Below are 14,892 nucleotides of genomic sequence, written 5' to 3' on the forward strand. Positions count from 1 at the left end.
ATGTCAAACCACATTGGGATGACTAAATAATTTAGGCAATATCTATAAAAAGAGCTATTATGCCACCACTGAAATGTTTTAACCTAAGACCCTTACTTTATAATGTTACACTGAAAAGAGAGCCCAGGCCAGACACAGTGGCTCACACCTGTAATCCCAGCACGTTGGGAGGCCAAGGAGGCTGATCACCCGAGGTCAGGAGTTCCAGACCAGCCTGGCCAACATGGTAAAACCCTGTCTCTACTAAAACTACAAAAATTAGCCAGGCTTGGTGGTACATGCCTGTAATCCTAGCTACTCGGGAGGCTGAGGCATGAGAATCACTTGAACCTGGGAGGGGGAGGTTGTAGTGAGCTGAGATCACCACTGCATTCCAGCCTGGGCGATAGAGCCAAACTCAGTCTCAGAAAAAAAGAAAAAAAGAGAGCCAACTTGTTGTAAGGATGCTAATCACAGCCATTCGAAAGTAATAGGCATGGCAAGAAGACTGGAAAGAAACACATCCCATGGGTGGCATGATTTGTTAGATAGAATAGAATGTTCCAGCACATTTTTTTTGGTATTATTCTATTCTGCATAGTCCAAATCTTCTTAAATGGCAAACATTTCTTTTATAATCGGGGAAAGGAAAAAAAGAAAATATATAATGTGTTGTCCTTCTTTACACTCCATCTGTCCTTCTCCCCTGTCACTCTTGTGACTCTTTTCATTTCTAATTATGAGAAATTTCAAGATTTCTTGTCCATAAGAAATTGGGGGATTGGGAATCATGAGGTGAACTGAATTCCAAATGCACAGTCAGGCTGCCTTTTCTAAGTCATTCTCAGCCAGGTGGTTATGCCTGGTTTAGAGTATATTTCGAGAATTCCTACCAATGGGGAAGAATCCGCCCTGCTGAGAGGTCTCTTGCAAGGCAGGTCACCATCTCTGTGACACCAGGTGAGGTGCAAGCTGGTCTCCCGAAGACCATCCAGACAGAGGAAGCCCTCTCACTCAGTCTCCCCCGATTCCTGGGGGAGAGACCTCATTTCCAAAACTCAAGAGGATCATCTGAGTTTTGGGAAATGGGGAATAGGGAAATCATTGCAAAATGAACATTAGGAAAATTCACACTCTGAGGGTAAGCTGTTCTGGTCGATGTTCAGTTTTGTGTTCCTACCCCCGCCATGGTGAGCCACAGAATGGACACAGGACAGGCTGAGAGACTCACCCCTGCCCCTCCTGTTCCATCTGCATTGCCACCCCACCCCCACTCCACGCTTGATTTTTAATTGTTGTAGCCCAGAATTTCTTGTTTCTTTCTTTCTTTCTTGAGATCAAGTCTCTGTTGGCCAGGATGGAGTGCAGTGGCGTCATCTCGGCTCACTGCAACCTCATCCTCCCAGGTTCAAGCAATTCTCCTGCCTCAGCCTCCCGAGTAGCTAGCATTACAGGCATATGCCACCAAGCTTGGCTAATTTTTGTATTTTTAGTAGAGACAGGGTTTCACCATGTTGGCCAGGCTGGTCTTGAACTCCTGACCTCAGGAAATCCACCCACCTTGGCCTCCCAAAATGCTAGGATTACAGGCATGAGCCACTGCTCCTGGCTCAGAATTCCTTTTTTAGCCCACCTTTTCTTAGTGAAAATAATATAACAACATTATTTGGAAAGCTTGAAAAACAGAAAGAAAGAATCTATAGTTCCAAATTCTCGCAGCTGCCGGCATTCGTAACAATATTCATTGTGCCCTTTTCCTTTCTGCATTTTGCATGCAGAGCGTGTTTTAAAGTTGCAATCAGTGTTCATAAAATTCTTGGCTCTTATTTTTTTTACACACAGGTACATTGTAATCATTTACCTTGTGGCTACACAACCAGCATTAGTCATGGTTTCAATGGTTATTTGATGCGTTGTGGTGAAAGCACTATAACAAAATTAATCATCTTCCACAGGTCATTTGGGTTCCTGACACATTTGCTGTCATGAATAATCCCATTATGAATTCTTCCATGCTATAACTTTTTCCTGCTTTAGTAATTTTCTTAGGATAGATGCCCAGAACTGGGATTATTGGGTCAGAGGAAATGAGAATTACTTTGGCTCCTGACACTGTGTCTCAGATGCCTTCTGGAGGTTTGAACGGTGCGGCTGTGCCAGCAGTGCCGGCCGGGGGCTCGGGGATACCTCACTGGCGCTTATTCCAAGAGTCACTGAATGGTGAACATAAAGCAGCCCCAGCCCTCAGCCTGCTCTGGAGGGGCTTTGATGTCAGGTCCCATGACCTCTGTTGACAGCACCAGCAAAGCAAGTCTCCCTTAAACCCTGTGTCTCCTATATTACCTTTCAGCCCCAGAAGAGGTTGTGGACGAGACCCCCAGCCCCACAGAACCCAGTACGGAGGCCCTAGAGCCCCCTGAGGAGCCACTCCTGGGGGAGCTGACAGTGACAGGAGCCTCCCCTGACTCGCTGAGCCTCTCCTGGACCGTCCCCCAGGGCCGCTTCGACTCCTTCACTGTGCAGTACAAGGACAGGGATGGGCGGCCCCAGGTGGTCCGTGTCGGGGGCGAAGAGAGCGAGGTCATCGTGGGGGGCCTGGAGCCCGGGCGCAAGTACAAGATGCACCTGTACGGCCTCCACGAGGGGCGGCGCGTGGGCCCCGTGTCCGCCGTGGGCATCACAGGTGAGTGAGTCGGGGTGGGGCGGGTCAGAAGACAGCCCTAGAAAGTGTGCTATTCCTCCCATTTTCCTATATATGTTTCTGTCTTGATGGGGCTCACAGTGAAAGGAATATAGCAACATTATGGAAAGACATGTCATGGAGAGACAAGCTGTGATCCAGCAAAGGAAGGAAAGGAGGGTGAGAATGTGACAGGGAGGACCAGGGCTCAGGCCAGGACCAGGCAGGGACACCTAAGCCACCCTGCCCATGGGTACCCAGGGGACAGCCAGGACCTGAGGCCAGGCACGCCTTAGCTTGGTGACAGCTTTAGAGAAAAAGTGAAGTGTGTCAGATGATCACAGCTGGTGCAAAGGCCAGAAGCTAGAAACAGCATGACACATGAGAGGCACTGAGGATTGAGTGGGTGTCTTTTGTAGCGGGTAGATCATCCTGAAGTGTGGGAGCAGAGGAGGGGGCAGCTCACCAGGCCTGGGGTCTCCCAGGGATGAGGAGGTGGTTGCCCAGGTCTGTGCCTGTGTGAAGCTCATCCGTGGGGGCTGAAGATGGGGATGGGGAGGCGGGGAGCCTGAAGGCAGGGAGACCAGTAGGGAGTTGGTGGCCTTGGTGAGAGGTGACAGTGGCCCAAACCAGGACTGGGGGCTGGAGGTGGTAGAGGAAGGGATCCAGGGTAACTCAGGGCACAGATGCTCTGAGGCCACTGGCAGCTGGTGAGGGGCCGGGTCCAGGAACATGCCCAGGCTCTGGCCTGGGGAGGGGTGTGCTGAGTTTGCTGGGGAGCAGAGACAGAAGCCAGTGAACAACAGATGGCGAGGAGAGCCCAGTGCAGGGAGGCCCGGGGTGCAGAGGCCGGGTGGGGCTGTGCTCAGAAGAGAGGCAGTGCTAGAGGGACAGGGGGAGGTGGCCTGGGTGTTGGGAGTTGGGGTGAGGTGGGGGCTGAGGTCAGGGGGTCAAGGTGAGGGATAGGAAAGGCCACAGGAGGGAGGAGGAAGAAGAGCTGTGCTGGAGCCGCTGTGGGCAGCATCGTCCTACCCTTGGGCACTTTGTGTTTTGGGACACATCCTTTCTATGCTGAACTGAGGACTCAGGGGCCTCACTGTCCCCCGTGTGTCTGTCCAGCTCCAGAGGATGAAGCCGAGACCACCCAAGCAGCACCCACCACCACCTCTGAGCCCCCCATCAAGCCTCGCCTGGGGGAGCTGACCATAACGGATGCCACCCCCGACTCCCTCAGCCTGTCCTGGACGGTCCCCGAGGGCCAGTTTGACCACTTTGTGGTCCAGTACAGGAACGGGGACGGGCAGCCCAAGGCGGTGCGGGTGCCGGGGCACGAGGACGGGGTCACCATCTCGGGCCTGGAGCCAGACAACAAATACAAGATGAACCTGTACGGCTTCCACGATGGCCAGCGCTTGGGCCCCGTGTCTGCCATCGGGGTGACGGGTGAGTGGACGGTGGGAGCCCCAGGGTGGGAGCCGTGGGAGGGTCACCCTCTTGCTCTTTGGTGATGACCGGTGGGGAATGGTGGCGGGGTCTGCTCAGTACCTCAGACCTGCTTGTGGCTGGGGCTGGGCCTCCCCTTGGGCCTTCCTGTGAGGTTGACCCCTGGCTCCTCCTGAGCAGGGAGGGGCCGTTGGGAGCTTTGCTGTTCTGGTGGCTGTCCCAGGTCCCCCATAGCTGACCCGGGAACTTGTCATGTGTGTTAACTGTCAGCTGAGCAGGACACCCCAGCCCCAAGAATGGGCCTCTCTGAGCCGACCTCAGGACCCCCAGTCAGAGCCTTGGCTTCTCCCTCCTTTTCTCCAAGTCCCAAGGGCATCCCCCGGGGACCCTGCCTCACTCTCTGTGTGTCCCTTTTTCCCAGCTGCAGAGGAAGAGACCCCCAGCCCCACAGAACCCAGCACGGAGGCCCCAGAACCCCCCGAGGAGCCGCTCCTGGGGGAGCTGACAGTGACAGGAGCCTCCCCTGACTCGCTGAGCCTCTCCTGGACCGTCCCTCAGGGCCGCTTCGACTCCTTCACCGTGCAGTACAAGGACAGGGATGGGCGACCCCAGGCTGTGCGTGTCGGGGGCGAGGAGAGCGAGGTCACCGTGGGGGGCCTGGAGCCCGGGCGCAAGTACAAGATGCACCTGTACGGCCTCCACGAGGGGCGGCGCGTGGGCCCCGTGTCCGCCGTGGGTGTGACTGGTGAGTGTTTGTGAGTGAGGAGGGGTGGGGGAGATGGTCCTAGAAGATGTTGCTTTCTCTATAAACGTCATAAAAACAAAAATATTCTCACCAGCCGGGCTTCTTCTGCACATCCCCATGCCTGGGGATCTTGCTGAGAGGCACATTGGGATTCAACAGGTTAAAGCTGGGGCCAAAGATTCTCCATTTCCAACAAGAAATGACGCCGATGCTGCTGGCCCATGGATCATGCCCCTTGAGTCGCTAAGTTCCTCATGACCAAGGAGTTAGACCCTTTTTTGAAGTTTGTTGAAGAGAATTTTTCTGCATCCCTGATTCCTCGTAGTGTGCTTTCCCTGTGGAGCTCACCGGGGGCAGGAAGGCAGACAGAGGCAGTGAGGAGCAGCGTCTCAGCTGTGCACTCTGGAAGCCCCCGATTGGAATAGAAATAGGAACAGGTCTTTCCCTCCAGTGGGTCAATTTGTTCATTCAGCAAAGAATTCCATGTCCTGATCCGGGCACTGTAATTTTAGGGTATCAATGGCCTCCAGCCAGCAACCTCCAGAAGCTCACCTAAAATTGAGTGGATGGGGTTATGCTCTGTGCAGTGCCGCAGGACTGTGGGGTGACTCAGGAAGAGGCTTTAGAAAGAGATTATTAAGGAACTGGGCTTGTGTTTGGTGTTTTGGGAAAGGGTTTAAGGAAGTGAGGTTTTGGTCTGTATTAGAAGCTGTCAGGAGGAAGGGATCAGTCTATCATCGAGCGTCTCACCAAGCCTTATCTTTGGGGAGGTGTCAACTAGAGCAAACCCAAAGCGGCCATTGGTAGAGAAGCAACTGTCACTCGGATTAGCTGGATGGGCGATGTTTGATTATTTTCCTGCTTTGGAAAATGTTAGAGTTTGTCTATATTGAGACATGATCACAGGCTGGCCTTGTTCTTGTCTTGATCCATCCTGCTGACAAATGGCCTAGTCCGACGTTGATGTTCCATGAAATTGTCTGTGTTCACCTGGACCACAAGGACCAGACCTTGTCGGGCCAGCCCCAAGCAACCATGGCCTGGCTGAGGGGAAGGGAGGGGAGGGCAGCTCACGGCTGTCAGGGCTGCTTTTTTCTTTCATAGGCAGACGCTGACTAGTGACACACACAAGTTCATGTTTTCATGGGGCTCACAGTTGTGGGCACAAGCAGAAAACCAGAAAAGAAGGCAAAGAAAGATGAGTGTGTGAAGCCCTGGGGCCAGGCCAGGACCGGGAAGGGACACCTAAGCCACCCTGCCCATGGGTACGCAGGGGACAGCCAGGACCTGAGGCCAGGCACGCCTTAGCTTGGTGACAGCTTTAGAGAAAAGGTGAAGTGTGTCAGATGATCACAGCTGGTGCAAAGGCCAGAGGCTAGAAAGAATATGACACGTGAGAGGCACTGAGGATTGAGTGTGTGTCTTTTGTAGCGGGTAGATCATCCTGAAGTGTGGGAGCAGAGTAGGGGGCAGCTCACCAGGTCTGGGGTCTCCCAGGGATGAGGAGGTGGTTGCCCAGGTCTGTGCCTGTGTGAAGCTCATCCATGGGGGCTGAAGATGGGGATAGGGAGGCGGGGAGCCTGGAGGCAGGGAGACCAGTAGGGAGTTGGTGGCCTTGGTGAGAGGTGACAGTGGCCCAAACCAGGATTGGGGGCTGGAGGTGGTAGAGGAAGGGATCCAGGGTAACTCAGGGCACAGATGCTCTGAGGCCACTGGCAGCTGGTGAGGGGCCGGGTCCAGGAACATGCCCAGGCTCTGGCCTGGGGAGGGGTGTGCTGAGTTTGCTGGGGAGCGAGACAGAAGCCAGTGAACAACAGATGGCGAGGAGAGCCCGGTGCAGGGAGGCCCGGGGTGCAGAGGCCGGGTGGGGCTGTGCTTAGAAGAGAGGCGGTGCTAGAGGGACAGGGGGAGGTGGCCTGGGTGTTGGGAGTTGGGGTGAGGTGGGGGCTGAGGTCAGGGGGTCAAGGTGAGGGATAGGAAAGGCCACAGGAGGGAGGAGGAAGAAGAGCTGTGCTGGAGCCGCTGTGGGCAGCATCGTCCTACCCTTGGGCACTTTGTGTTTTGGGACACATCCTTTCTATGCTGAACTGAGGACTCAGGGGCCTCACTGTCCCCCGTGTGTCTGTCCAGCTCCAGAGGATGAAGCCGAGACCACCCAAGCAGCACCCACCACCACCTCTGAGCCCCCCATCAAGCCTCGCCTGGGGGAGCTGACCATAACGGATGCCACCCCCGACTCCCTCAGCCTGTCCTGGACGGTCCCCGAGGGCCAGTTTGACCACTTCGTGGTCCAGTACAGGAACGGGGACGGGCAGCCCAAGGCGGTGCAGGTGCCGGGGCACGAGGACGGGGTCACCATCTCGGGCCTGGAGCCAGACCACAAATACAAGATGAACCTGTACGGCTTCCATGATGGCCAGCGCACGGGCCCCGTGTCTGCCATCGGGGTGACAGGTGAGTGGACGGTGGGAGCCCCAGGGTGGGGCCTCTGGGAGGGCCCCTCTTTCTCTGGTGTTGGGTGAACTGGCCCAGGAAGCCCCTCTGCTCTTGCCTGAGCCATGGTACCTTTGTGCCTTTCCCAACCCCCCTGAGGACTGACAGGATTTCCTGGGTGGAGACGGGCCCTGTGAGCTCTGTTGGTGGCTGTCCCAAGTTCCCTACCACTGGCCTCAGAGCTGGTCGTGTGTGTTGACCGTAAGCTGAGCAGGACCACTCAGCTCCAAAGATGGGCCTTTCTGAGCCGACTTCAGGACCCCCAGTCATGGCCCCAGCTTTACTCTCTTTCCCCGCAAGACCCGAGGACACCCTCAGGAAAGCTGCTCACCTTCTCTGTCCCCTCTTCTCAGCTGCAGAGGAAGAAACTCCTGCCCCCACAGAACCCAGCACGGAGGCCCCAGAGCCCCCCGAGGAGCCGCTCCTGGGGGAGCTGACAGTGACAGGAGCCTCCCCTGACTCGCTGAGCCTCTCCTGGACCGTCCCCCAGGGCCGCTTCGACTCCTTCACCGTGCAGTACAAGGACAGGGACGGGCGGCCCCAGGTGGTGCGTGTTGGGGGCGAGGAGAGTGAGGTCACCGTCGGGGGCCTGGAGCCCGGGCGCAAGTACAAGATGCACCTGTACGGCTTCCACGAAGGGCGGCGCGTGGGCCCCGTGTCCGCCGTGGGCGTCACAGGTGAGTGAGTGTGAGTGAGGAGGGGTGGGGAAGACGGCCCTAGAAGACGCTGCTGCCTCTACAGTCTTCGTGAAAACACATCCTCAAGAGTATTCCTGTCCTCAGCATTGGGAATACAAGTTTGTCAAAAAGAAAGAAAGAAAGAAAGAAAAAGAGTATTCCTTCCTTTACATATGCAAATGCCTGGAGATTTTTGTTAAAAGGCTGATTTGGGATTCAGCAGGCTTGGCCTAGGGTCAAACGGTGCATGTCTCCCAAGATTGTCCTTGATCTTGGTGCCACTGGTCCAAGGAACACACTTTTTTGTTGTTTTTTATTGTAGTAAAGTACACATGACATAAATGGCTACTCTAACCGCTCTCCAGTATACAGTCTGGCATCAGGTTCACGCACACCGCTGCGCACCGTCTCCACCCACCTCCAGGGCCCCTCCTCCCACACAGAAACTTCCTGCCCGTTAGACACCACTCCCCATTCTCCCCTGACCCAGCGCCTGGCAACACCATCCTACTCTCTCTCTATGAACTCAACTCCAGGTAGCTCTTACAAGTGGAATCATACAATATTTGTCTTTTTTGAATGGTTCATTTCATTAAATACGTCTTTAAGGTTCATCTATCTATGTTGTAACATCCATCAGAATTTCCTTTTTATTTTCTGTAGAGATGGGGTCTTATTATGTTGCCCAGGCTGGTCTCAAACTCCTGGCCTCAAGTGATCCTTCCCACCTCGACCTCCCAAAGTGCTGGGATTATAGGCAAGAGCCACTGCACCTTGCCAGAATGTCCTTCCTTTGAAGGCTGAGTAACGTTCACCTTATACATACAGACCACGCTTTGCCCGTCCTTCCATCCACCGATGGCCACTCGAGCTGCTTCCACCTCTTAGCTGTCGTGCATACGCTGCTGTGAATATTTATGTGCAGATCACAGAATGCCTTTGTAGTAAAGCTCCTCCCAATAACAGATTTGGAAGCTCTCTTAGAATTTGTTGAAGCAGATTTTTCTTGCATTCATCAATCCTCACAGAGGTTAGGCTCAGAGTTAGGGTTCATATCCTAATGGGATAAGTGCCTGTCCCAGTGGGGCTAACGTCATGGGGGACAGGTTATGGACCAGCAATAAAGCAAAGGTGGTGAGCATGTGACAGGAAGCCCAGGGCCAGGCAAGAATACCTAAGCTGCCCTACTTGTGGATACTCAGGGGACAGTCAGGACCGGAGGCTAGGCAGGCCTTAGCTTGGTGACAGCTTTAGAGAAGAGGTGAAGTGTGTCAGATCATCACAGCTGGTGCAAAGGCCAGGAGGCTAGAAAGGGCAGCATCGTCTTGCTCTTGGGCAGTTTGTGTTTTGTGACACATCCTTTCTTATTTTTATTTTATTTTATTTTGCTTTGTTTTTTTTGAGACAGAGTTTCACTCTTGTTGCCCAGGCTGGAGTACAATGGTGCAATTATGGCTCACCTCAAGCGTTTCTCCTGCCTCAGCCTCCTGAGTAGCTGGGATTACAGGCGCACACCACCATGCCCGGCTAATTTTGTATTTTTAGTAGAGACAGGGTTTCTCCATGTTAATCAGGCTGGTCTCGAACTCCTGACCTCAGGTGATCCACCCGTCTCGGCTTCCCAACCCTATCCAGCTTTTTTCTTTTTTCTTTCTTTTGAGATGGAGTCTTAGTCTGTTCCCCAGGCTGGACAGAGTAAAGTGGTGAGATCTCAGTTCACTGCTTGATCACAGCTCACTTGAACCTCCACCTCTGGGGTTCAAGCTATTCTCCTGCCTCAGCCTCCCGAGTAGCTGGGATTACTGGTACCTACCACTATACCCAGCAAATTTTTTGTAATTTTAGTAGAGACAGGATTTCACCGTGTTGGCCAGTCTGGTCTCGAACTACTGATCATGTGATTCGCCCACCTTGGCCTCTCAAAGTGCTGGGATTATAGGCAGGCACCACTGTCTCCCGCCCAGACACATTCTTTCTGTGCTGAACTGAGAACCCAGGGACCTCACTATCTTCATACATGTCTGTCCAGCTCCAGAGGATGAAGCCGAGACCACCCAAGCAGCACCCACCACGACCCCTGAGCCCCCGATCAAGCCTCGCCTGGGGGAGCTGACCGTGACAGATGCCACCCCCGACTCCCTCAGCCTGTCCTGGACGGTCCCCGAGGGCCAGTTTGACCACTTCGTGGTCCAGTACAGGAACGGGGACGGGCAGCCCAAGGCGGTGCGGGTGCCGGGGCACGAGGACGGGGTCACCATCTCGGGCCTGGAGCCAGACCACAAATACAAGATGAACCTGTACGGCTTCCACGATGGCCAGCGCTTGGGCCCCGTGTCTGCCATCGGGGTGACGGGTGAGTGGACGGTGGGAGCCCCAGGGTGGGAGCCGTGGGAGGGTCACCCTCTTGCTCTTTGCTGATGACTGGTGGGGAATGGTGGCGGGGTCTGCTCAGTACCTCAGACCTGCTTGTGGCTGGGGCTGGGCCTCCCCTTGGGCCTTCCTGTGAGGTTGACCCCTGGCTCCTCCTGAGCAGGGAGGGGCCGTTGGGAGCTTTGGTGTGCTGGTGGCTGTCCCAGGTCCCCCATAGCTGACCCTGGAACTTGTCATGTGTGTTAACTGTCAGCTGAGCAGGACGCCCCAGCCCCAGGAATGGGCCTCTCTGAGCTGACCTCAGGACACCCAGTCAGAGCCTTGGCTTCTCCCTCCTTTTCCCCAAGTCCCAAGGGCATCCCCCGGGGACCCTGCCTCACTCTCTCTGTGTCCCTTTTTCCCAGCTGCAGAGGAAGAGACCCCCAGCCCCACAGAACCCAGCACGGAGGCCCCAGAGCCCCCCGAGGAGCCGCTCCTGGGGGAGCTGACAGTGACAGGAGCCTCCCCTGACTCGCTGAGCCTCTCCTGGACCGTCCCCCAGGGCCGCTTCGACTCCTTCACCGTGCAGTACAAGGACAGAGATGGGCGGCCCCAGGCTGTGCGTGTCGGGGGCGAGGAGAGCGAGGTCACCGTGGGGGGCCTGGAGCCCGGGCGCAAGTACAAGATGCACCTGTATGGCCTCCACGAGGGGCAGCGCGTGGGCCCCGTGTCCGCCGTGGGCATCACGGGTGAGTGGGGGGACAGGCACTTGTCTCCAGGTTTACCTCTGTGGCCCTCTGTGTTTCTCCTTTGGGTCTCCGCACCCCTTACAACTGGGCCTCGAAGTTTCTGTCTGTTCTCCCGTGTTGCTAATGATCCTGCTTGGTCCTTGGATTCATGGACTGTGGAGTCAGATGGGCGGGTGGTCCATGACCTGTTTGTTGTGGCCTCCTTCCTTCCATCGTGATCCGGAGCCCCAGGTTGCTCGTGTGCTCATTTGTTAGGTTTTCAACTCCCTTAAGGAGTATTTTAGTGGCTCAGAAAGTGCTTCAGATCCAGCTGCCCGGATCTGCATGCGCCTTTCAGTGTAGTGACTGTGTGGCCTTGCCGGCGCTTCCTAACCTTGTGCTTCGGAGCCCTGCAAAGCTGGGGTGATAATAATGGCACCTGCTTCACACGCTGTGCGAGGGTTAAGTGCACCGCTGTCGGTGAGCTGCTGACAGCAACGCAGGGCACAGCACGTGCTTTAGAGGAGGCAACTAAGAAGTGCCCACTCCAGCCGGGCACGGTGGCTCACGTCTGTAATCCCAGCACCTTGGGAGGCCGAGGTGGGCAGATCACTTGAGATCCGGAGTTCGAGACCAGCCTGGCCAACATGGTGAAACCCCATCTGTACCAAAAATATTAAAAATTAGCTGGGTGTGGTGGCCCATGCCTGTAATCCCAGCTACTCCGGAGGCTGAGGCAGGAGAATCGCTTAAACCAAGGAGGCGAAAGTTGCGGTGAGCTGAGATTGTGCCACTGCACTCCAGCCTGGGTGACAGAATGAGACCCTGTCTCAAAAAAAAAAAAAAAAAAAAAAAAAAAAAAAAAAAGCCGCCTTCATTCCCGGGAGAGCACTGCGTGCCTTGGGCAGGGTCCTACACCCTGACCCATGGGCCTGCTCTGCTCTTTTCAGCACCGCTGCCCACACTGCCGCCCGTGGAGCCCCACCTGGGGGAGCTGGTGGTGGCGGGCGTGACCTCGGACTCGGTGGACCTCTCGTGGTCGGTGGTCCAGGGCCCGTTCGACTCCTTCCTGGTGCAGTACAGGGACGTGCAGGGGCAGTCCCAGGCAGTGCCTGTGAGTGGAGACCTCCGAGCGGTCACCATCTCGGGGCTGGACCCGGCCCGCAAGTACAAGTTCCTGCTCTTTGGACTCCAAAACGGGAAACGCCACGGCCCAGTCCCTGCGGAGGCCAGGACGGGTGAGTGAGGAGGGCTGGAGGCCGCCCGCAGCCAGAGCCTTCGCCCCCTTGTGGCGCCAAGTGGAATTTCATGTTTCTGTGCCCCACAGTGCAATCCTCACCACCCATTGATTTACTGGAAACGCAGGCCCTGAGCGACTTTCTTCCCTCACGCCCATCCTTCTCCCTACCTTCCCTGCACCCCAGGGGACACTTGCCTTCTTGTCTGGCTCCTCTTTTATCCCTACTCCTGGCGCAGTCACCCTCCCATCCCCGGGACCGGCTCACAGAGCCGCAGCAGCCCAGGAAGCTCTGAGGCCCCTCTGCCCCCATCCCCGCCCCCGCCACTCTCCATGCACCTCACTGTCTTTTCCAGCACCAGACACGAAACCCTCTCCCCGCCTGGGGGAGCTGACTGTGACAGACGTGACCCCTGACTCCGTGGGACTCTCGTGGACCGTTCCTGAGGGCGAATTCGACTCCTTTGTGGTCCAGTACAAGGACAGGGATGGGCAGCCCCAGGTGGTGCCGGTGGCAGCCGACCAGCGGGGGGTCACTGTCCCCGGCCTGGAGCCCAGTAGGAAATACAAGTTCCTGCTCTACGGTCTGGCAGGCAGGAAGCGACTGGGCCCTGTCTCTGCCGAGGGCACCACAGGTGAGCCCCAGTCCGGCCTCCACCTTTTCCAGAGCGGCCTCTCATCTGAGCCCTCAGAGCTGGCCCAATGGCCTTCCCGTGAGATTGCCCCTGTCAGCCCTGACACAACCATTTTAACTCCGAAAGTGGGTCCCTATAGGTGCCAGGCACAGTTCTGAGGAATATGCATTATTTCCTCTATTCGATGACTGCTGAGGAAATAAAAGGGACACAGGCTTGGGGCCAGCAGATCTGTGTTCCAGTTCCAGTCCCAGCCCTTGCCAGGGTGACCGTGGCCAAGCCGCTTCATCCCCAGTCCTCACCTGCATGATTGCTGGGAGTGTCGCTGCTTTCAGTAGCGGTTTCCATCCCCCTTCCTCCTCCCTAACTCAGAGGCGAGGGGTGGAAAATAAGGAGGGCTTGGCTACGGAAAGACTATGGAAAAACCTGGTGTCACTGTGGCCGTGACTCAGCCCCCCAAGGAAGGGGTGTGGTGGGTCACTGACCCTCACCCCACTCCCAGGACCATGAGTCACTGCCCAGAGGAGGACAGAGCAGCCAGCCAGTCGGGGCCTGGGTCCCTGGGACTCCATAATTCTCTTCCCAAACCCTCACTGTGGGAACGGGGTACAGGCTCTCCCTCCCCGACCCAACGACCCCAGCCGCACCCGCACCCGCACCCACACCCGGACAAGCCTCTGCCCTGCCCTCTGTTTTCCCAGCTCTGCCCCTGTCTTCTCCCCACCCCACCCCGGCTGCCCTGGCCCAGTGGGGTCAGTGTGGGAAGCAGGAGGCACGGATGGCCAGGCTGATGGCCACAAGGGGACAAGGGGGGGGGTCACAGGCCGGCAGTGATGGGAGCCATGCACTGGCCAGCTACCCAGACCAGCTCTCAATGTTTGGGGTGTCTCCCTGACAACCCAGAGACCTCTTGGGAGTCCCCCTCAGCTCTGACCTCATCCCAGCTCAGGGGCTGGGGGTCTGGAAAACAAAGGCCCTCCCTGCACCCCCACCACCCTCCCTTGGTTGATGATCTTTAATGAATTTACCACACCCTCAACACAGCAGGAGGGAGGGGGCAGGAAGGTTTGGGCAGTGGCCTCCAGAGGAGGAGGGGGCTGCTCTCCCTCATTCCTGAGGGCAGTGGCAGGAGCAGGCCTGTGTGTTGCCTCAAGGAGCTGTCCCTGAGGCTACACTGGAGGGACCCTTTCCCAGACCCTCACACCTCCGGGAAGCTGCCAGGGCTGAGGTCAAGGCAGCATGTGCCTAAGAGCGTTCCCCCCTCCCTCTGCACAGCTCCCCTGGAGAAGGAGCCGCAGCCCCCGCCCCGTCTCGGGGAACTGACCGTGGCCGAGGAGACCTCCAGCTCCCTGCGCCTGTCCTGGACGGTGGCCCAGGGCCCCTTTGACTCCTTCGTGGTCCAGTACAGAGACAAGGATGGGCAGCCCAAGGCAGTGCCTGCGGCCGCGGACCAGCGCATGGTCACCATAGAGGACCTGCAGCCTGGCAGGAAATACAAGTTTCTGCTGTACGGGCTCCTCGGGGGAAAGCGCCTGGGCCCGGTCTCCGCTCTGGGAATGACAGGTGAGGCTGCCCGCCTGGGTTTCCCTGTGCCTTTGGGCTGAAGATGAAGATGACCGCAGGAGTGGGCAGGCCGGAGTGGGGCGCCCTGGCCTGTGCCCAGGAAGGAGAAGTCGGCAGCCCTGTGGGCTTCGACATCCGTCAAGGAGTCGAGAGCAGGAGCCAGGCCAGGCGGGAGGGAAAGGCCCTGGCAGGGGCCCCCCAGTCTCCCAGCCCCCCTCTGCCCCATCACTGCCGCTGCTCCCCATTATTCACTGGGGCAGCTGTCACCTCCCCAAAGGGTGGCCTTGTCCAGATAGGGACAAATCTCCCTGCCATGGATGAGTCAGGAGCATTTTCGTAAGAGGAAAATCACTGGGAAACAGT

The 14,892-nt window shown here is 56.7% G+C and overlaps 1 protein-coding gene across 5 annotated transcripts in view; it reads left to right on the forward strand.

The window, feature by feature from the left end:
• Positions 1-14,892, forward strand: part of TNXB (tenascin XB) — a 74,441-nt gene that overhangs the window by 54,799 nt on the left and 4,750 nt on the right. For 3 of the 5 annotated variants that reach the window (XM_039465528.2, XM_074398227.1, XM_039465525.2), the window contains 10 exons: positions 2,330-2,662; positions 3,779-4,102; positions 4,524-4,847; positions 6,978-7,301; positions 7,694-8,017; positions 10,047-10,370; positions 10,792-11,115; positions 12,045-12,332; positions 12,688-12,966; positions 14,242-14,529. In XM_039465528.2, the coding sequence (XP_039321462.2) occupies positions 2,330-2,662; positions 3,779-4,102; positions 4,524-4,847; positions 6,978-7,301; positions 7,694-8,017; positions 10,047-10,370; positions 10,792-11,115; positions 12,045-12,332; positions 12,688-12,966; positions 14,242-14,529 (3,132 nt within the window). The remainder of the gene's footprint in view (positions 1-2,329; positions 2,663-3,778; positions 4,103-4,523; positions 4,848-6,977; positions 7,302-7,693; positions 8,018-10,046; positions 10,371-10,791; positions 11,116-12,044; positions 12,333-12,687; positions 12,967-14,241; positions 14,530-14,892) is intronic. The other 2 variants (XM_074398226.1, XM_074398228.1) reach the window with 1 other exon arrangement.

The sequence above is a fragment of the Saimiri boliviensis genome, chromosome 4 (assembly GCF_048565385.1).
Source record: "Saimiri boliviensis isolate mSaiBol1 chromosome 4, mSaiBol1.pri, whole genome shotgun sequence".
NCBI lineage: Eukaryota > Metazoa > Chordata > Mammalia > Primates > Cebidae > Saimiri > Saimiri boliviensis.